The sequence below is a fragment of the Triturus cristatus genome, chromosome 9 (assembly GCF_964204655.1).
Source record: "Triturus cristatus chromosome 9, aTriCri1.1, whole genome shotgun sequence".
NCBI classification, from domain to species: Eukaryota; Metazoa; Chordata; class Amphibia; order Caudata; family Salamandridae; genus Triturus; species Triturus cristatus.
Window position 1 is genome coordinate 342,493,333 of NC_140592.1, and position 20,930 is coordinate 342,514,262.

Below are 20,930 nucleotides of genomic sequence, written 5' to 3' on the forward strand. Positions count from 1 at the left end.
CGGGTCCCCATTAGGACCAAGCCAGTTATGTGTCAGCTATACTAAGTGAAGTGCCAGGAACTTTTTTTTGCCAGAGAACCCCATCATTTGTTACCCCACTGTAGCTCGGCCAAGGCCCAAGTAGGATTAAAACAGTGAATGCCTGAGGCAGGCAGTTCTCTTTTCAAGCACACCACAAGGAGCAGTGCACATATGTTTATTTTGCTTTTTGTAGTGAGGACCAGGCCTCATGGGCATCGTAGAACTGTGCACGTGCTGCATTCACATAGTTGTGTATTGAACAGAAAAACAATAATTTGGCCAAACTTCATCAGACAGGTGACATGGGAGACAGTGATCAATGGCCCTAGAGACTTGATTAAAAAAAAACACTCAAGGGTGCAGGATGTCATTCTAATGAAAAGGACATAAATGTTGTAGTTACAGAAATTTCGCAGACAGATGGCACCGTCCCCAAACCCAGGACCTCACACCCCCAGCCTAGCATGCCTACTTAGAGCCGCTCACCCTCCTTACCAGCTCTCTCCACTGGCTCTGTCTTCTGGTTCCGGGCTTCAGTACGCTGGAGACAAGCTGAGACCTCTAGCCCCGGGCTTTCTCTATGCTGTCGGTAACCCATGCTTCACCAGATGATCCCTTTTCATCTTTCCATGGCTGCACACTCTAGCCGCATGCAGTGCTTTTAATAGGAAAGGACATCAAATCAGCCAAGAGATTGGGCGACTGACAGCAGCGGACTGGAAAGACCGACTTTAAGCCAGTGTGATCCTCCCATCCCCCTCCCCCCTCCTCCGCCCCCCCCCCCCCCCAAAAAAAAATTGGGCAAATTAGCTTTGAGCATCAGCAAATGGAGATGCAGTATATTTTTGCTTATTCCTATGGCAGCGGACAGGAGCCTATCCCTTGGGTATGCAGGGGCAGCGGCATGATAAGGCACCAATTTGGCACAGGCAGCGGTGCGAGCAGTGGCTGCCACTCAAAACCTAAAGAAACAAATTCATAACTGCCGCCCACTTGCACCACGGTCTGCCTCACGAGTAATGTAACAACTTCCTGTCTCCCCTCTCACCAATTCCACACTGTTTGTTGCTGTTGTGACACCATGTCACATGAATGCAGCTCTAGCAGTGAATACAACAGCCAGCTAACGCATTGCAGCCGAGCCCCCAAGAAGGGTGACCAACCGTCCGTAAATTTCACGGTCTCTCAGTTATTTTCATATGCCGTTCATTGTCCATCATCATTTCTTTTGCGTACGCCTTAGGTCTGTAATTTTGGGGATTTCAGGAAGCCATGCTGTTCCCCTGCGAGAGGCCCCATTGGTTTAAATGTTTTCACACTGGGCCAGCTCGCACTTATCTTTTAAACTGAGGAGGCTGCCTGCAGCGACCCCTCCCGGACCTCACACAGACTGTGGACTGGCCTATTGTCATTTTGAGACTGCAGCTGATTATCACTTATAGAGTGATAATGGGCCCTACTGTAGTGACAGCATGTGGTGTGCCTTCTCCTGCATCCGACTAGGGCAAGGCATTCTGATTTTTTCTTAGAGCCATGCTGGAGAATCTTTAAAAAATACAAAACTGTTGGAGGCAGAGCAATCATTTGTGGAAGACATCCATCTATAGGGCATCTACCACAGTGTCAGGTTGGATATTTGTAAAGGGTAGAAGTGATAAACACTTTTAAAATAGTTTTCAGTTCAGTTTCTGATGTCCCTGAAAATGTTATCCCTATAAATATAAGGTGCAAGGTAAAAGAATTCTGAGTAAACATGAATACAATGGGCTTTTCAGCAAAGTGCTTCTTAATGACATGAGACTGGTGCGTTTTCACTGTACATTTAAAAGTAAGATTTAAACATCAAAATAAAAAAATACTTTTTAATGCTGATTGTTACATTAGCACAAATCTTGATTGCAGAAAGGGCCTTATGTCGCTTTACAACTGATAGTAATATATATGTTTCTGTTGCTGGATTGATTCCGCCTCCTAGTCTTCTAAAATAGGAATCCATATTGGTGCATATTTGTTAACTCATGGCACACAATTATTTTCAACTACTTAGATATTTGTCAAATAGTGGCAACATTTTTGCTCTAATTTCATTTTTCGTTGATTTAACGGAAAACTACAGTAAGAAAATAGACACAGTACATAATTAAAACAAATGCAAGTTAATTGTGTTTTATTTATTTATGGCATGGCTTTTCAGCGACAGGGGAAATGTGAATGCCATCACCGTCCAGTGGCCATACTCTTAATCTAGTGCTTAGCGCACCAACATGCATTCATTTCAATGTCTGCTATGAAGACTCATGGAGGACCTTGAAAAGAATGTATGCTGGTGAGCTAAGCACTAGATTAAGAGTATGGCCGCCGTCTCACTCAGTACTGTACCAAGCCCCAAACCAGTCATCACCCGCTGAACAGACATGGAATAGACATGGAATACCTGAAACGATCTGACACAAAGCAGGCCACTCAGAGGACTGCACACTAGTCCAGCACTGCATGCCCCAATTAGCTGCATTATATGTGTGCTGCCTTACATCTCACAATGGCATTCAGATATGAGATGCCAGTAAAAAAAAGTCCATCCAAGCAGATCTTCCCGAACACTTCTCTCATCAAACATGCCTGCTCAGGACCATGAACTGTAAACAAAATATCAGATTGTACAACCCAATGCAGTATACAAAAACAACAGTTGATGGACAGAATGCAGAACAATGTCATACATTCACCCCAGTACAGAGATCTGGGCCTGAATCCATCGTTGTTTTGCTCACCATGCCATTCCAGTTTGAACCCAGCCATATGCAAATCAGTCTTGACCCTGTGCCTCATGGGAACAGTCCAGCCCGAACTGCCAAGCCAGGTCCTCCCTGAACTGGAAACAAGCATCCTAGGACCGGTTTCGGTGTTTCACCCCTCTTCAGCCAGGATAGCTTGATTCTAGTGGCATGGAGAGCATGGGACCCGCGTCTGGGCATACCCGTCCCACTCGGCGTAACAAATGCAAAAACAACAGTTGATGGACAGAATGCAGAACAATGTCATACATTCACCCCAGTACAGAGATCTGGGCCTGAATCCATCGTTTTTTTGCTCACCATGCCATTCCAGTTTGAACCCAGCCATATGCAAATCAGTCTTGACCCTGTGCCTCATGGGAACAGTCCAGCCCGAACTGCCAAGCCAGGTACTCTCTGGACTGGAAACAAGCATCCTAGGACCAGTTTAGGGGTTTAGTGCGCCAGGTATGCCTAGACGTGGGTCCTGGGCTCACTGTGCCACTGGAATCAAGCTATCCTGGCTGAAGAGGGGTGAAACCCTGAAACCGGTCCTAGGATGCTTTTTCCGGCTCAGGGATGACCTGGCTCGGCAGTTCAGGCTGGACTGTTCCCATGAGGCACAGGGTCAAGACTGATTTGCATATGGCCAGGTCTAAACTGGGGTGGCATGGTGAGCAAAAGAATGATGGATTTAACCCAGATCTCTTGACTGGGGGTGAATGTTTTGATTTGTTCTGCATTCCGTCCATCAATTGTTTGTCTTTTGCTTTCTCGCCCTAAGTGCGCCAGGTATGCCTAGACGTGGGTCCTGGGCTCACTGTGCCACTGGAATCAAGCTATCCTGGCTGAAGAGGGGTGAAACCCTGAAACCGGTTCTAGGATGCTTGTTTCCGGTCCAGGGATGACCTGGCTTGGCAGTTCGGGCTGGACTGTTCCCATGAGACACAGGGTCAAGACTGATTTGCATATGGGCAGGTCAAAACTGGGGTGGCATCGTGAGCAAAAGAATGATGGATTTAATCCAGATCTCTTGACTGGGGGTGAATGTTTTGATTTGTTCTGCATTCCGTCCATCAATTTTTTGTCTTTTGCTTTCTCGCCCTAAGTGTGCCAGATACGCCTAGACGTGGGTCCTGGTTTAACAAAAATGGGGTAACCTTGTGTCCTTCAGAACCTGGGTAAGTATAGTTTAAACAACAAGTGGTTCTGTCGGGTAGAAAGTATGTTACTTAGTTTTGCTCATAGTGCAAATATAACAATGATAGCAACCTATGGAACACGCATGTGGATAAAAACATTCACTTTGAAGGAATTTGAAACGGAACGTAAATGCTTGTTACTGTTTCTTTTATAATTATCAAAATTAAATTCATTCAGTAGTTAATCACAGTAAACAGAAGCTGTCAACAAGAAATATTTACATGGAAATGGGGTGATTTTGTGACATAAGTGATCAGTGCTGTACAAGTGTGCAGTATATACAGGATGATAGTGGTTTCTATCTACAAGTGGGGGATAGGCCAGATAATGCTTTCACACCAATAACTCCTGTCTTGCGTAATGTGGAGTCTTGGTTGGTCTGGACCTCGAGTATGTGTCGACGTTTCAACACTAAAAGTGCCCCAATAGGTGGTCACGGCGGGTCTTCATCAGGGCAAGGTGTCAAGGAGGGATAGTGCCAGCCTTGGGCTGGCTGGACGTGTCTCAGTCAAGGACGGTGGATCCTCGAGGAAATGTCAGTAACGGGTCCAAGCGTATAATGCTCTGTTTATTCAGGAAAAGGATCTAGAAGGTAGAACAGACGGGCCGTGGTCCCATCTGTCAGCTGCAGTATGTCAGGTCCAGGGAGGACCTGGCTGGGCTGGACTGTTCCCATGAGGCACAGGGTCAAGACTGATTTGCATATGGCCAGGTCTAAACTGGGGTGGCATGGTGAGCAAAAGAATGATGGATTTAACCCAGATCTCTTGACTGGGGGTGAATGTTTTGATTTGTTCTGCATTCCGTCCATCAATTGTTTGTCTATTGCAACCCAGTGCAGTAAAAATATAAATAGATTATGATCATATGAAATACCACAAAAGGACCTGCACAGTTGCTCAAAGCTGTGCGTATATTGAAAAATTGTGAAGTGCAGGATTGTCTCAACCTAATATAAACTTATTTTGACTGGTCCTTATTTTGGTTGTCTATATACTATTGTGCGACCTCCTCTGATATGTCTGTAAAACGTATGTTTTGTTCAAACTTTTGTCCTGAATGTTGACTCTTTGTACTGAATTTTGACCCTTTGTCCTGAATTTTTACACTCACCGTCCTGAATTTGCAAGCATGCATGCCAGTTGGTCACCCTACCCCCAAGGGGGCCTGGCCCGCGTGTTCCTGCATAATAATGTAACTTAATTCAATCACACAGTCTGTCTCTGCAACAGCAGCGTCAGCCTGGCGAGTGTGTGGTCCACACTCCCGCTGCTTGCTCACTGCTACTTAACTTACTATAGCCCGGTGCTCACGACGACGAGGCAGCAGCGCTATATGTGTGACTTTGCATTTCAGTTCGGTGATGCGGACCACCACACTAACATGCGTTAGTCTAACGTCTGATGCGTGGTATTTTGCAGGACTGCTCTTTGGGCACTCAGACGTCACACTGCTGCAAATGCAGCTCCGATTGTCATAGTCACATTCCTGCTTCCCCCTTAGTGTGCAGGTGGTCAAGCCAAAATATGCATGATTAATGCATTTTAATGCGGTGATGCGAACCACCATATTAATATACATTAGTCTAACGCTGGATGCGTGGATTGGCAGGGCTGCAATGCATAAGCACAGCGAAAATGGGGATAAATACACATAAGCACACTGAGAATCATGCCAATAGACCAGATTCATGCAGGAGACTCACGATTTTTCTAGCCAAAAATGGCTTTCTTTTAACTATCTCCCCCTGAAATTGCATCTTGTTCAATAGAAGTCAATGGGGAAATTACATTCTCCTCTATTTCAAAATCTCCCACTTCCCTGTCCTAAAATGTTGGCATGTCTGAGAATGGAACAATGTCACACTGACACAGAAGCAAAGCAAAAACGTGGCAGCTATGTTTAAAAGTGAACAGAGGAGCGGTATTTTTTTGAGGGACAACTTTAGTTTCAGTTTATATTCTAGCCGTAGCCCAATACAACTGCGCCTCTTTCCTAAAGGTTATCTTTCAGAGGCTTAATGGGTACATCTACCCTATTCAACATGGCTACCTTCCACAGATCTTCACAGTCCTTTTTCGCTTTCGTTGCCGACTCGAAATCTGCGAGGAACTTGCCATTGTCACGTGACAGTAACACAGTACCGGATGTGACGCAAGTGTTCGGGCCGGACTGTCGGCCGCGGCGCCGCAGATGAGAGTGACAGCATTCCCGGGATGCTCTTACGTTGACCATGGGCGCTAGTGGCTCTAAGGCCCGGGGCATGTGGCCCTTTTCCTCCGGCTCTGCGACCTCCAGTGGTGGCGAGACGGGCACTGCTGCCAGTGCGGGGGGCGGCACCGAGCACAGCTTGGCACGAGTTCGTAAAGCGACACCCTTCGTCTTCACTCGCAGGAGGTGACTGAGGGAGATGTTTGAGTGCACATGGGAGAATGGGTAATAGGGTAAGGGGAGCGGCGTGAGGAATGCAAGGTAATGAGGAGGGCATAGGGCGGTCAAAGAGCATGTGCATAATCCATTGGGCAGATCAAGAGACACGGGTGACAAGGACATGGCTGCCTGATACAGCAGTCATGTAGCATTGCCACTACAGGGTCGAGAAAAGGACAGAGCATCGTTGTAGGGAACATTTGGGGTGTGAGGGAGAGCGGCAGAGTACTGCTAGCGATGGGTTATACATACTCGGAGCTTTTCTAGATTGGGAGTTTGGGCCAGGGTTTCGTGTATGGCACACTAGTGAAATAGATTGGCCTTAGGTTGTCCTGATATGTTCAAACGAGGGGGCGGCAGCGCAGTTGAGGAACCAGTAATACTGTTAACATAGTTCCTTCCGCCAGTTAAGTTATTTCTAAGGAGGCGTGGGTGGAAGCTTGGGGGCACGTGTTTGATTACCAGATGGGCCCACTTAGTAAATCTGTGGTAGAAGGTGCCAAGCAAATCTGTGGTAGAAGGTGCCAATCAAAAAAGCAAGTTCTAGTTTTAGCTGTTGTGGCTTATGGCGAAGCTGTGGAGAAAGATGGACAGGGGGAATACGAGTCTGAACTAGAGAGGTAGAACAGGAGGCCAGTAGCAGGCGGTGATGTGGATATCACTGTTTTTTTGGCCCCAAAGCTGATACTTGTTCCTCTGCAAACCTTTCCACAGTTCCCTGTATTATGATGAGGATGGTGACCTGGCACATGAGTTTTATGAAGAAACAATAGTCACCAAAAATGGGAGGAAGCGAGCTAAGCTTAAAAGAATTCAGAAGAACCTGATCCCGCAGGTAACAATTTCTGTGTGTGTAGCTCCATCTGGATCGTAGGATTGAAACGCCCCTTCCCTTTTCCTCCTTCCTTCTCTCATTGCTTGGGATCTTTAGATTGGGAGCCCACTGTCAATGATATTCCTTTGCTGCATCTTGGGTAGGAAACAGGGTCAGACCCACTGGTGAATTTAGATGGCCTGAATCCTTACTGCAGTAATTGGTATCTTCCTTTAAGTACCCCGTTACTTTGAATGTAATTCGTTCCTTGTCTCCTACTTAGTGTGTGTTCGTCTCACACCGAGGCTTAGCACTGCATGCTAATTTGAATGATAAACATTTGTTTAAAGTAATTCATAATATACATAGTTAAGTGATAGATCTCAGCAATGATCCATGGATCTTATTTGGGGGGGGTAGGGGTGAGTTTATCCATCATTTCACCCCAGTTTATTTATGTGCGTGCTACAAATTGGTATGGGGCACACCCACAGCCCAAAAAGCCCTCCTAGAGGATCGGACAGGCCTCAGTGCAGTCACATACACTGGAAAAGTGTGTTTTCTGAAATTACAAATTGGAGAATCCTAATTTTAAATAGCCAGCAGAACCACCATCTTGAACAGGGTGCTGAGGTCGTTTGGAGCTTCCCAAGATATCCAATAGTGGCACTGTGGAAGAATGTGCTGTATATCTGACACAGCAGTGTTGTGTAACCCAGTGTAACACATTAACAAGGGGGGGATCTGTAAATCACGAGGTGTGCTGTTCCTAACAGAAGGAAGGAAAACATGTTGATGACCCAAGCAGGAAGGGGAATAGCTCCTATAAGGAGCAAGGACCCTCTCACACCCCGGGGGGTGTCACGCTTCATCATAGAGTAGCTCCTCGTTGGGACGGCACTGAAATGCCCAACGGGTCCCGCAGCGGGGCTCTTTGACTGAGATTATTTCCCTGTGGTCTTAGCTGTTGAAGTGGGTGTGTGTGGGAAATGTGGTGTATGTACAAGAGTGAGTAGAGTGTTGGGTGGATATGTTAACACAGCTAGTTCCTATAGCTAATTTGAAATTTATCCACCCCACACTCTACTCATTATTGCACATACACCACATTTCACACACACACCCACTTCATCAACGGCTAAGACCACAGGGAAAAGATCTCTAGCAAAGAGTCCCTCTGCGGGGCCCATTGGGCATTGCAGCGCTGACCCTATGATGTAGCATGACACCCCAGGGGTGTGTGAGGGCCCTTGCTCCTTATAGGAGCTATTCCCCTTCCTGCTTGAGTCGTCAACGCTGCTTTCTTTCTTCCTTCCATCCTTCCTTCCTTCTGTTAGGAACAGCACACCTCGTGTTTTACAGTTTAGCCCTGTGTCCCATTAGTTTAAAGGATTAAAAAAAATTACAACTTGGCACTGCCTCCATTGTCCCCTGTCATCCACATATCTAAGTCTTTGCCCAAACAATTCAAATTAATTCCTGGTGCCTGAATAACCAGTGATTAACTCAGTTACTATACCTTTAAATTATTGGTGTTCCCATTCATGAACTGATTTACTATATCTTTAAAGTATTGGTGTCCCTGCACCCCATAATGGTCCGATGTATTATACCATTGAGTGATTGATGTACATGCTTGCTAAACTGCTCTTAGACACTGTAGTATTGAATGCATAGCGTTAGAGCACCACCTAATGACTGACCTGTTTTACCCCTGGATGACTATGCCCTGTTAAAAGACTGATGCCTGTGGTACCTGGCCACGGAATGGGATGTTTCAGAAAACGACTTGTCCTGTATAAAAAGTCACTTTTCCCATTTGTTGCCATGTAGTGAGGTGACAATTCATACCAGTGTCGCATTATATCAGAGCGCTGAAAATGATCTTTTTCATGTCATGGATTGGATTCAAACAAGTCTATGATTATGCCACAGTCCTGATCATGCCAGACTCTGAGCACACCAGGGTTCTACTTATGTTAAAATTTTGAATCGCAGGCTCTGTTTAGGCCAGCTACGTCATCAAAATAGGGCTCTGAATATTGTAACATGTTAGCTGTGCTGGAGTTCCGATTGTATTGCAGTTCATGCTATATCATTGTTCTAATTGTACCATTCTACTATTTCTTACTTTAGTTTCTGATGAATGGTTTTGTGAATTTATTTGGCTATTTTACTTAAAAGAATTCACGTAATTTTAAAGAGTGTTACTTCAAATAACCCAGATTATATTTGAGGTCCAGTGCCGAAATTGCAGATTGAGGTCAATAGAAGACTCTCAGTTCGACCTGCTCCACTTGGCCACTTTGTGCAGTTCTTGGTTAAATCACTCGATTTTGCGATGCCTTAATTCCCTTGTTTTCCGTAATTGTGAGCATATTCTAAGTGCTAGATCAGTGGCTACTTTATTCAGTATTAATCAGTTTGCTTTACCTGTGAACTAAATACCTCTTTACTTGTCTATACGTAATTTAGGGCAGGCAAAATTATTAGCACACCAAACCACAATGTTCTAACACATTTTTTGGCTCCAGGGACCAACCACAAGGAGCTATATAGTGCTTGCACAAAAAGGCAGTGCAGTTTAAATTACTTACCGATTTATGTCCAGTTTATCCTAAAGGAGCATTCTTTTGATCTCTCTACTATTTTGTCACTCGAACAAAGATGTAAGACAGATTACAATATGTTAAATGCTTCTGTAATTTGACCTACCTTCTCAGCTGCATAGGAGCAATGAGGGACTTGGTGGCAGCTCAGTGGCTTTGTGGCCCGGCAGCAAACAAATCACACAAATGTCACAAGTCTGTCTAGAAATAAAATATAGAAACAATTATGAATTGTGGGTGCCTGTAAGTTGCCAACTAGAGTGATGTAGGTGACACTGGGCACAATTAAACAGAAGACCAGATATTAATGATGTAAGCCCCTGGGGACACCAAACACAGTTTGTAGATGGTGTAGCAGACATGGAACAACTACTGGATTCACGGTTCCATGGTAGAAATTTGCAAACTTTGACTCTGGGTCAGTCTGATCAGGTGTTTTTCTTAAAGCACAATATTTCCAGAATCCTAAAGCCTAGAAAGATCGCATGTATAGTTCCAAATTTATTGAAATCACTCCAGCAATAGGATAGTATCGCGAGACTAGGAATGTAGAGGAAACCCCTTGTGTTCTTCACATTGTCCACTGCCACATTGTCCAGCCCATGAACACCATCAACGTCTGGGAATGGAATGCGCAAGTCCGTATGATGAAGACTCGCCAGACTTTCTCTCTGGTGCAGCTATAAAGGCCGCTGTCCTTACTAGACTCACAGCTGTTGGAAACTGTCCTGTAGCCCCCCCACTCTCTTGAAATTATAAAATATTATTTTCATCTCACCTCCAATGTCTGCATTGCTCCTCATCAACACTTCGCAGTGACCTCTATGCAGGCTTCAAACTGCCAGCCTGCTTCTTGCGCAGAGCTTGCCAATGAGCAGGACAACAGCCAGATTAAAAGCAAATACTGTAATGTTGAGAGGATCTTCAAAGGCTTTCTTGCCTGGCGTTCACCGAGGAGACTGCACTCTAGTGCCAGTTGTTGGAGAACATGGAGTGTAGTTTGTCATAGAATCTCTGGCAAAGGAAAAAGTTGAGAGAAGGTACAGATTGAAACTGTATAAGGATTGGCTCATAAAATTCACACTCTTAAGTAGAGGTCAGCTTATCTTATGGCGGAGCTGCCAACCATTAGTGCTGGTATGGACAGTCTCTTGCATTTCAGCAGGCTGGTCGGAATATGTCTTGGGTTCACTGAGACGCAGACCAGGTTTTGACCAATCACAAGTAAGTCAACCTTAGGCTTCTTGATTATATGCAAATACATGCAGAAGCAAGAAGGCTAGATTGATGGTTATTGCTTTCAAAATAGTATGTACAAAAAAAATAGCAATGTGAAAAAAGATATTGTTAAACTGATGTGCGACTTTAAATATTGTTTCACCAAGACATTTAATAAAATATTTTGATTTGTGTTGATGTTTAAAACAATAATAGTAATGAAGAATCAGTGTAACTAGAATTTACGCCCTGAACTAATGAGTCCTGGCATAATCAGTAATGCAATTATCAGACTTCTGATATAATTAGAACTCTGCCATAATTTACCACTCCATGGTTTGGGACCAGAAGTTACAAGTAGATATTTTTTTTCAAAGGTCTAGCAGATTTCTAGACTTCCGAAGCATCCCTTTCTTTTCATACCCCTGTTCTGATCTCCAAGCGTGACCTCTCTCAAGGAAACTGAATGGACTTTATCTAGCAGTACGCATTAGATTCCTTTCTCTTATGCAGGTACAAAGGCCTCTGTCCTCACTAGACTTACAGCTGCTGGCAAGTGTTAGGTGCCCAATGGCTCAGAGGAGGCAATTGCTATCCTCCTCACTTGAATCTAGTAAAGCATTTTTATGTGCTGCTAATCATCATAGAATCGCACAGATGCCTCGTTACCCCTCACCCCCCTCCCCTTTCTCCACCGTGAGCTCACCAGTGTTCGAGTCCACAGCTGGCAAAGTATTGTCAGCCAGAATATGAAAAGGAAGACTAGGATGACAACGCTGTCTGCACTATTTGAAGACTTTTGTCACTACACAAAGCTGTGAAGGATTCTGTATTGCCTTGCTCATTTCCCAAATCATTATCCCCTCAACAGGCTTCCAGGTAGAACTATTGTAAATATTCTAGCATACATTAAATCCATAGGTTCCTTAAGTAACACTGCTTTGATACGTTTGACTGGCTGTACATGTTTTCTACCAAAGGGTATATGAATGAGGGGAAGAAACAAAAAGCAACATTTTAAGATACTTTGCAAATGTTAGGAATGTGAAATTGGAAGCTGAAAAGGAAGTTTGTATCCTCATTGATTGATGGAAGCAGTGCAAATGCACCATACATACTGTAGTATGGATGCTCAGTGCCCTCAATTGAATTTAGAAAAGGTCCAGCCTTCCCATTAAAATTTAGGTTTTAAAAAAACTTATTTGTAAGTTAAGTACAATATTTCATCATTTGTGTACATGTTTGATAACTGCTCGTTTCTGTAATTGTGTATTGTTTTGCAGTTCAAACCATAAAAAATGCTTAGGCTGAGGGGGCTTTTAGTAATGACTGTAGCGGTCCCTAGCTTCCAATAATGAGTCGCTGGGGGTGTCCTCTGGTTCCAGTAATGATTAAGTGGAAGTCCACAGAAGTCAGGTTAAGACCCACTGCTCTAAATTGTTACTATGGTTCCTTGTCCTTTACTGCCAACACAGGATGGTTTCACTTCAACAGAAAGTTTAGAGTTTCAAGGGATATCCTCCAGTCCACGCTTTGAGTGATAAATAAAGAATAAGGAATTAGTGAGAGATGCATTAATCCCTCTAAAGTAGTTCTGAGGAACTCAGCTCATTCAGACACCCTGCAACATGCACTCCTAAAGCGGAGGACACACAACCATGATCTTCTGTGTCGGGTTCTGGCTCTAATCCCAGCAGACATGATCTAGTTTGCTTGTAGAATACATTCTGCGCAGTCCATTTTCTCTCTGCTTGGAGCACGCCTGAGTACAGTGGAACAGGCTTAGACTGTCACCATTTTAAGAGGAAAGCTCCATCTAAAGCATAGGCAATAGTTCAAGGAAGGAACATTTGTTTGGTTCCCTCCATAATGTGCACCATTTTAATATCGCCATAAAAATATGCTTATGCATTCAGACTCGCATGCGATGCTAATGTTGTCCTGCCCGATACATATCCACCGCACACCCTTCTTTTCACAACGGACTGTACAGGAACCGATTTACTGACCCTGTACTCCTGTTCAAACGTAAGGGAAGGTTTGGTGGTTCTGAAGGTGCAGAGTAGGTTCTGCCTTTAAGCGTGCATGTAACACTTCTTCTGAGGTGAAAATGGTTCAACATTATGTAAATATCTACCTCTAAATGTACTTGTGATGCTGTGTTGCCCCATATAAAGCACTGCAGTGGTAAAAGTTGGTTTTATTCTGTGTATGGGGAGATAATTCCACTAGTTAGTTAAGAGATAGATAGATAGATAGATAGATGTAGGTCAGGCGAGTTTGCAGTCTGTTATTATGATATAAAGCCCAGGCTGCCCATGCATCTAAAGTAAAAATCACCATTTCTATATATTGAACTTAAAAGAAACATACATTCCCCGATTGTAGTGGGCAAACTTACTATTCTTTTATGCACCGCAGTACAGCAAGGGAACTTGTGCTGCGTTGTTTGTTAGGGAGAGAACAGAAATTCTCCATAATTGCAAAGGCCTGAACCATTTCTTCTCTCTTGCTGCCTTGTGCTTGCACAGTGTGTGCTGCCTAGAGCTAAAGCAGGCTTCCATAGTGCAAGGGTGCCTACTTTATGGGCAGGATTATTGTACAGGAAGGGATATCTTCCTGCTTAAAAACAACCCAAAGAGGCATTTTTTTCTTTCTATGCAAAATGCATCACACATAGAAAGAGGAATTAACGAAAAGAAAAATGATTTTTCTCCTCGTTTAACCATACTGTCTCTGGGAGGCATATTGGTTTGATGCAGTCCTAGGCTTGTAAACCTATGTAAATGTGGAATTGTGCCAGATCCATGGGTTGATTCACAGGAACACTCATGCTCCATCCATTGAACGCCTACCAGCTCGAAATGCAACATAACACAGCACAAGTTGCCGGGTTGCTTTACATTTCTTTACAAAGCCATGTAAGGTGGGGCAAATAGCCACTTGCATGACTTTGGAAATCTTACTGCAGCCTTTGTGTTGAACAACGCAAAGGCTTACTAAATCTGGGCATAGGTATCCATTGTAGATTGGGCCTTCTATATGATTGGGCCTTCTATATGATTGGTTTGCATTGTAGAACATTCTTTGTTCCAGCAGATACACATCAGTTTATGAAAAGGAAAATAAACGTTTCAAGCATAGTTCAAATATGGCTATTATGTTGTATTCTGTGTTTGTTTTCTGTGTCAGTTTAACATCACTTTGTCTCCTTTCAGGGAATGGTGAAGTTGGATCATCCACGGATCCACGTCGATTTCCCAGTTGTCATCTGTGAAGTGTGACTCGGGAAATCCCACCCACAACATGGAGCTGGGTCATGGTCCCTTCCACTCTCGTGTTGCCATCCCTCTCCGAACCGGGATCTGCATGGCAGTATGTTATCAATGGGAACAATGTTTCAAAATGGAAACTAAGACTCTGAGACTGCCTCACGATGGCTCGGTGATTCAGTGGTTCAGGCAAAGGGCAGAGGACTACTTGGAATCGACTACCCATCTGCAGCAAGATTTTTCAAGACCTTGTGTTTTGAGTGATAAACCCTGTAACTTAAGATGTAGGGGGGACTTTTGTGAGAACAAACATTTAACTATCCTAAGGAAGTGGGAAGGGCTTCCTGCTACATGAAGAAAAACCCTCTTCACAGGACAATGATTTCCCAACCTCTTCTATTCCTTATGCTACTACGGTACCAGCTCTCCTACCTAACAAGTTGTGAGTCCTGATTCTAGGAATGCAGAAACTTACTTTTAGGTCGGGTGGAAAGGCCCTGCATTATTAGTAATGGGAGTTGGCCAAATGGCCAGGAGTAGAGGGTAGTTATAGGAGTCCATGAGGGAGGATGGTTGGTCACAAGAGGTGAGCGCCGACATGAATGGCAATTCCATGTGTTATCTGCAACAAGTGTTGTCAAAATGAACCCAGACGTCATAGATTGCCCAGTCCTCTATATGAAATCTGTGAAACATTATGTAATCCTGTCAGAATGGAGTGATGGCCAGTAGACCAGTTTGTTCTCCTCCAGCTACTTTGTATACTGTAGCTGAATGTAGGGTACATCTTTCATGGTGTAGAGAGACTTACATGTGCTTAGGATTCCAAGAACTGACAGATGCCCCTGGTGAAGGGAGATGATGGGAGGGGAAAATGAGTTCCACAGATGAAACTGGTGATGATCAGCTGAGGGTTTGGTCAGGCCACACGTGTCCACCCAGGGGCAGGGAGTTAATCAGTCTGGTGGTGTGTGATATATGGGACTGGCTGAAGAGTGATAGTCTGAAAAGAGTGATTGGTTGTAGTTTTCACCGGAATCATGGCTTGTTTTGGGGTTATGGTGTGTATTTCTACAAGGAGCGCCTGCCTGTGCAGATAATCATGACCCCGTTGCTATGCAAGAGTGAGTGCCCAATGTGTTTTGAAGGGCACAATCCTTCCAGTCTCCACGGAAAGAGAATATGTTCAAGGTAATTCAGGGTTGGAACATTTGTAGGTTGTGGGGTGCAACTGTTCCCTCCTCTTCTCTCCAAAGCCTATTGCCAGAACTCTGAGAGTTAGTAGAAGAAGACCTTCAACTCCTCCTGGTCCTTGGTGGAAACCCCAAGGGTTCGTGAGAGAGCTTATTTCTTTACATCCGCAGCTTAAGGCTTGGCTTTGGGAGTATAACAATGGGTCATTCTACTTTAGACGTACTCCTGGTTAATAAGGACGAGTTTCTTTGAGCTGCAGAGTCCTTTTGAAAGTCAAACTGTAATCGGTGCCAGATAGGACTTAAATACAGTGGGTAGGGGCTCCTCCCAACCTCTACCAACAATGTCCTGCTCTAGAGCAGTCCCATGTTGTAAGTGGAATCCCACATAGTGAATAGCCCAGTCTGCAGCTTCATGACTAGACATCGGATTAGAACTCCTACTTAACATTGTCTTTGAGGAAGGGACCTTCTAGGTTCTGATGCGTTGCTCCAAATATGGACATCATGTTGATAACACCTAGTTGGTGTTACAGTTGAAAATTACTTCCGATTCCAGTTCATGATCTTATTGATGCCTTATCACATTAGTTGTTTGTCATGGCCTACTTCACTTCGCACTTTTGGATACATGTGTTGTAGTCCAAGCTCATTTCATACAATTTATTTTAACACAAAATTTCAATTTCTGCTGCTTTTCACTCACTCACGTTTTAAGGAAGTTCTGTGACAGACTTGGACTCTACTTTTAACAGCTTCTACATATCCTTGGGATCGTCAGATCATCTTGAACCGGGATGCTTTTACTTACTCTTTACTTGTAGCACGCAGTTAAGTGTTTGTGGAATTGTCCTCCCAAGCCCCATTAGTCTTCAACCTTATTAACTGTAGATGAGTTTAACATGCATGCGTATTTTAGTACCCTTTTCTGGTTTTATTCCATTGGGCTTGTTGTGCTTCTTCTATATGTTCTGTAGTGCTGTTTTACACCGATATGTTTTCATGACCCTATATTGTAATGTTTCTTGAATAGTTTTTTTTTCATATGTGTTGACATGTTTTTTCATTGCTTCTACTCTCTCCTTGTTGACACTTTGTTTTCTGTGCCTGTTGCTGTGTTTTTTAATTTTATTCTATTTATGGGTCCGATTTCTTTTCGGTTGGTGTTGTCTAAGCATTTTGTCTATTTTTTTTCCTTCGGTTCCTCTTCAAGTGCTCTAGTCTGCTTCATCTTACAATTCTTTAGTCTTGTCTAAATCTTATTGCTAGTTCTTGTTGCTCTTTTGCGGTACCTAACCATATCCTGGGTTAAGTTTAATTTCTTTGTGTTTTTTCTACTTTCCACTTTGTTTTTCTTGCCTGTTTTCTTCATTTTCCAGTCCATAAGTTGCTTTTATTCCTTATTTCCTTCTATTTTTGCCTATGTGCTCTTATTTTATCTTGTTCCTGCTTCTCCATATACACCCAACATACCGATACAATGGATGATTATTTCTGCAGTCATTACATTCTGAATTTGTGGTAAAATTGAGGCCTTTTCCTCTTGACCGCCTTCTTTAGAAAGACACATTTATATAAAGTGTTCAATAGTATTAGGTGAGAAAATACCTTGGTTAATCGATGTGTAGTTGAGAGCAGTTATTTTTCCTTTCTGGTAATTTTCCTATTTCGTTGATGCATGGCTTGGCAGTTCGGGCTGGACTGTTCCCATGAGGCACAGGGTCAGACTGATTTGCATATGGCCATGTCTGAACTGGGGTGGCAGAGTGGGCTAAAGAACGGTGATGGATCAAACCCAGATCTATTGACTGGGTGTGAGTGTTTGATTGGTTCTGATGCTCCGTCCATCACCACCCCTTTTGTACTGCTTTGGAAATCATTTTGGTAACATACAGTGGATTATGTATCAGAGCTTTGTTTACTTGGTATTGCTCCAACTGTTGATCACATGTTTTTCTGCTTCTTTGCAAACGTATCTCAAATCACCGACTGCAGCAGTTGCTGCGGATTGCAAATTGGAGCTCATCACTACTCCCAGTAGTTAAAACATGTATTTTATTTATTTTCTTTACAGCGATGGATGGGGTTTTGCTTTAACGAGTGAAATGCTAGACTTTTAGTCCTGCCTTTTTAAAGGCATCCTTTCTATTTTTCAGCCTCATCTGCGTTTGAGTCTCATGGGGACAATGTGCTGGTTCCCATCCTAATGTGGAAATAGTGCCTTTAGACTGGATAAGGACCAGGTCCGTTCTATGTGCAGAGTAGATAGATGTGTTGGTAATCTTTGTAGTTTTGGTAGTACAATGTGATTAGTCTGGAAGGACACACTACACTTCAGGTTGTGGGCATTTTTATTTTGCCTGTATAGTTGGTGGACAGAGGTACTGAAAATTCCTGACCTACGTTTTGTAGCCATTTTCTGATTTTACTAGACTATATCTGATGTAGTTAAGGCATAGTCCTCCCTAAGACCGTTTCCTGCTCCTGTGTGTCCCTGGTTGTCTTATCCTGAAGAAGGAAATGGTGAACCCTCCCACGATCAGCCGTAAGTGTTGGGACAGATGGTTGTCAGTCGTGCTGAGCAGTGGTGAAGATAAGAGGAACGTTCGGGAACTTAGCTCGGGGAGTATGGTGTGTGCCTTAGAGAAAGGTAGTGGCATGGCTTCCTACGGGTACTTTTTCTCCATCCGTTAGCCTAATTAGGCTCTCAAAATAGAAGTTTACTAATGGCATCAGTATGATATGCAACTTGCCTAGCTTACCATAATTAAAAAAAAAAATAATAATAATCTTGATTTGAGATTACATGAACTGCACAACTTCCCAAACATGTAGTATAGTTTTGAGTGTTAATTTAGATCCTTCTTAAAGATTTGCAATCTGTGGTGAATGAGTTAGAAAACTATGAAGAGCCATTTGACAGCTTGTGGGAGGGACCACGACAGAAAGTGGCTTTAGTTTGTTGTTGTAAAGTGGTCCATGAAAATGCTTTTTGCACTGTTTCTGTTGGCATTATAAAACGGTTTGAACCAGAGTCCTGGGAGGGTGGAGACTGATACATTTTGTAGTTCCTTCTGTGAAGCAGCAGACTTTCTGTTTACCAATTTGTCATGTCACTAATTCATACTCCTCTCCAGAAAATAATGCATTTAACATTGAAGCCAAGTCATATTTTTTTTTTACAATACCATAGAAGACAATCCTGTTTAAGTAAGCTGTGTGGGTGTGCGTTATTGCTCTCCCAGAGTGCAGCAAGTGAAAGCCTTTGGGCAATTTCTATTGACCCAACAAAGATAAATTACCCATGAAGTCTCGTACACGCAGGCACTGCTATGGCAAAGCAGATGCGTGATTATTAAATGTGTTTATTTGGTAACCCTGCATAACATGTTAGTCTGGCTAGTAACCTGTTGGACATGTTAACAGATAGCATGGCTTTGGAAGAGCAGAGACTAGTGGAAAATTAACACCTCAAAGTGCAGCCTTCGTGCTCACATATCATGTTGCACCTTGGGCTGGGCAGAGTTATTCAAATCTCCAGCTAACCACCCTTTTCCATGTTTTTCTTTATTTTGCCCAAATATAACGTTTTTCAAAAGTGTGCTGAATCTTTAAATGAGCTTGTTCTCATCATTCTAAACACTTGGTACATGATTTGCGTGCTAAAATCAAGGTAATTGTCTTGATTTACAGAATTCTTTGCAGTATTTATATTGGCTGGTGAAATTCTCTTGATTTTCAGTTTACCCTGTGTCTGTTGGAAGGAACAGATGACTCTCTTATGCCTAGTATTCATATCCTGATTAAATGCTTAGTAAGGTCTAGCCAAGAGCTCCCTTGAATATGCGTTACTTTTCAGTTTTTAGAGCCTTATTTCCTCGTTCACTATCCGTTTCTCTTTTCACATTGAAGACGGCATTGGTTTTCTTACTTTTGGGGCGTCTAGTTTATCCAGGTATCACAAACTAGGTAGATCACAAGGAGTGTTTGTATGTGCACTTGCGTTTTTGTGTGTTATGAAAATGAACTAATCTAGTCCCAGATGTGTGGCGTTGTATGGATGGAGGTAGTTGGGATTATCTGTGTGACATCTGGTGTGGCCGCACTTAAACCCTGCTCACTTAAACCCTCTGTGATCATTACCTTTTGCAATTGGGCTTTTTTTTCATCATTTCTTGTTTCGTGTGAAGGTAATCAGACCCTCCACAGCCCCTCCCATATGTAGATTGAAAGTATCATCTGAACAGCACACTGCAATCACCCCATCCCCTAACATCTGGCTAAGCATCTGTTTCATTGAGGCAGTAATATTGCTAACAAAGCCTTTGCTTCCACAATGCTACCCACTTTACAGTTTTCTTTGTACCTGACAATTTACACATGTTGCTGCAAGTCTCTTCTTAATTTTGTCCTGTTCAGACGACCTGAATTCAACAGGTTGGGACTCCCAGGGCAGTATGTAATGTGAATTCTCTGTGAATAACATTTGTGTTCAACTTCCGTGCAAATGCTCCAACATGTAATTTTTTTCTATTCTGCGTTTTGTGCAGCGGTTGTGCAATCTCGGAGTTAGTTTGACTCCTTCCAAGCACTGGTTTTCTGACCCTATAGAATACGAATAGGAGAGAACACATATATGTTAATATTTAAGAATGAACCTTTTTTGTTTTCCCGCGTTTATTTAATTTCTCAAATAAATGATTGATTGTAGATCACGTGTATGTCTTGACTTTGCTCTGACAAATTACCAGCACTTCTTGAAGTAGAATGACTTGAGTGATATTACTGTGTTCTTCACGGCTGGTGAGGGAGTGGATTTGGGGGTCAGGTGGGTTTCATGTGGAAGCAAGAAGAATTAATCCAGCTGTAAAGCTGAACAGTTATAGAGTTTCATGATAGGGCAGAGATGGGGAATAGGAGAGCTAGAGAACTTGTGCCAAGCAGTGACCTGCTGAAGATCAGATAGGGAGGTGAGTAGGGGCATACCCTTTAGCACCTCACAGATCTGCCAGGGAGCACTTTGTGCTATGGAATTTTGATTGGGGCAGGGTAGTGGAAATGGGCTGTTCCTTGTGGCTATGAATTACGATGGTCTTTATTGTAGAGTCACTGCTACCATGCCACCTTACCTGCTATTAACATCTGTGTGGCCCTCCAGGTTATAATGTCAGCAAGACCAATTCAGCGTTCCATTTGTACAACAATAAGGTGATGGATGGAAATGTTTCAGTTGATCAGAACTGGTGGTAAGTACTCTGGACCTATTCCCCATGTTTCTATTTTATGCTTGTTTGGCGATTGTCTGTGCAATGCAAAGCAGTATTGGTCCTGCTGCCAAACAGAGCGGTTTAGCACAAGCAACCCCAGGCTTATTTGACCCTGGCAGGCCCTTCTGC

At 43.3% G+C, this 20,930-nt stretch overlaps 1 protein-coding gene across 1 annotated transcript; it reads left to right on the forward strand.

The window, feature by feature from the left end:
- The first annotated feature begins 6,135 nt into the window (after positions 1 to 6,135).
- Positions 6,136 to 20,244, forward strand: TUSC2 (tumor suppressor 2, mitochondrial calcium regulator). The gene is made up of 3 exons (XM_085625103.1): positions 6,136 to 6,395; positions 7,143 to 7,263; positions 14,288 to 20,244. Exons 1-3 carry the CDS (start codon positions 6,232 to 6,234, stop codon positions 14,351 to 14,353), a joined length of 351 nt encoding a protein of 116 aa, XP_085481229.1. The 5' UTR covers positions 6,136 to 6,231; the 3' UTR covers positions 14,354 to 20,244.
- Positions 20,245 to 20,930: the final 686 nt, after the last annotated feature.

Excerpts from the sequence above, each read along its gene's own strand:
- TUSC2 (XM_085625103.1), top strand. The coding sequence starts at position 6,232 with ATGGGCGCTAGTGGCTCTAAGGCCCGGGGCATGTGGCCCTTTTCCTCC. Across the intron at positions 6,396-7,142 it reads TTCGTCTTCACTCGCAGGAG|TTCCCTGTATTATGATGAGG; the intron begins GTGACTGAGGGA and ends ACCTTTCCACAG. Across the intron at positions 7,264-14,287 it reads AGAAGAACCTGATCCCGCAG|GGAATGGTGAAGTTGGATCA; the intron begins GTAACAATTTCT and ends GTCTCCTTTCAG.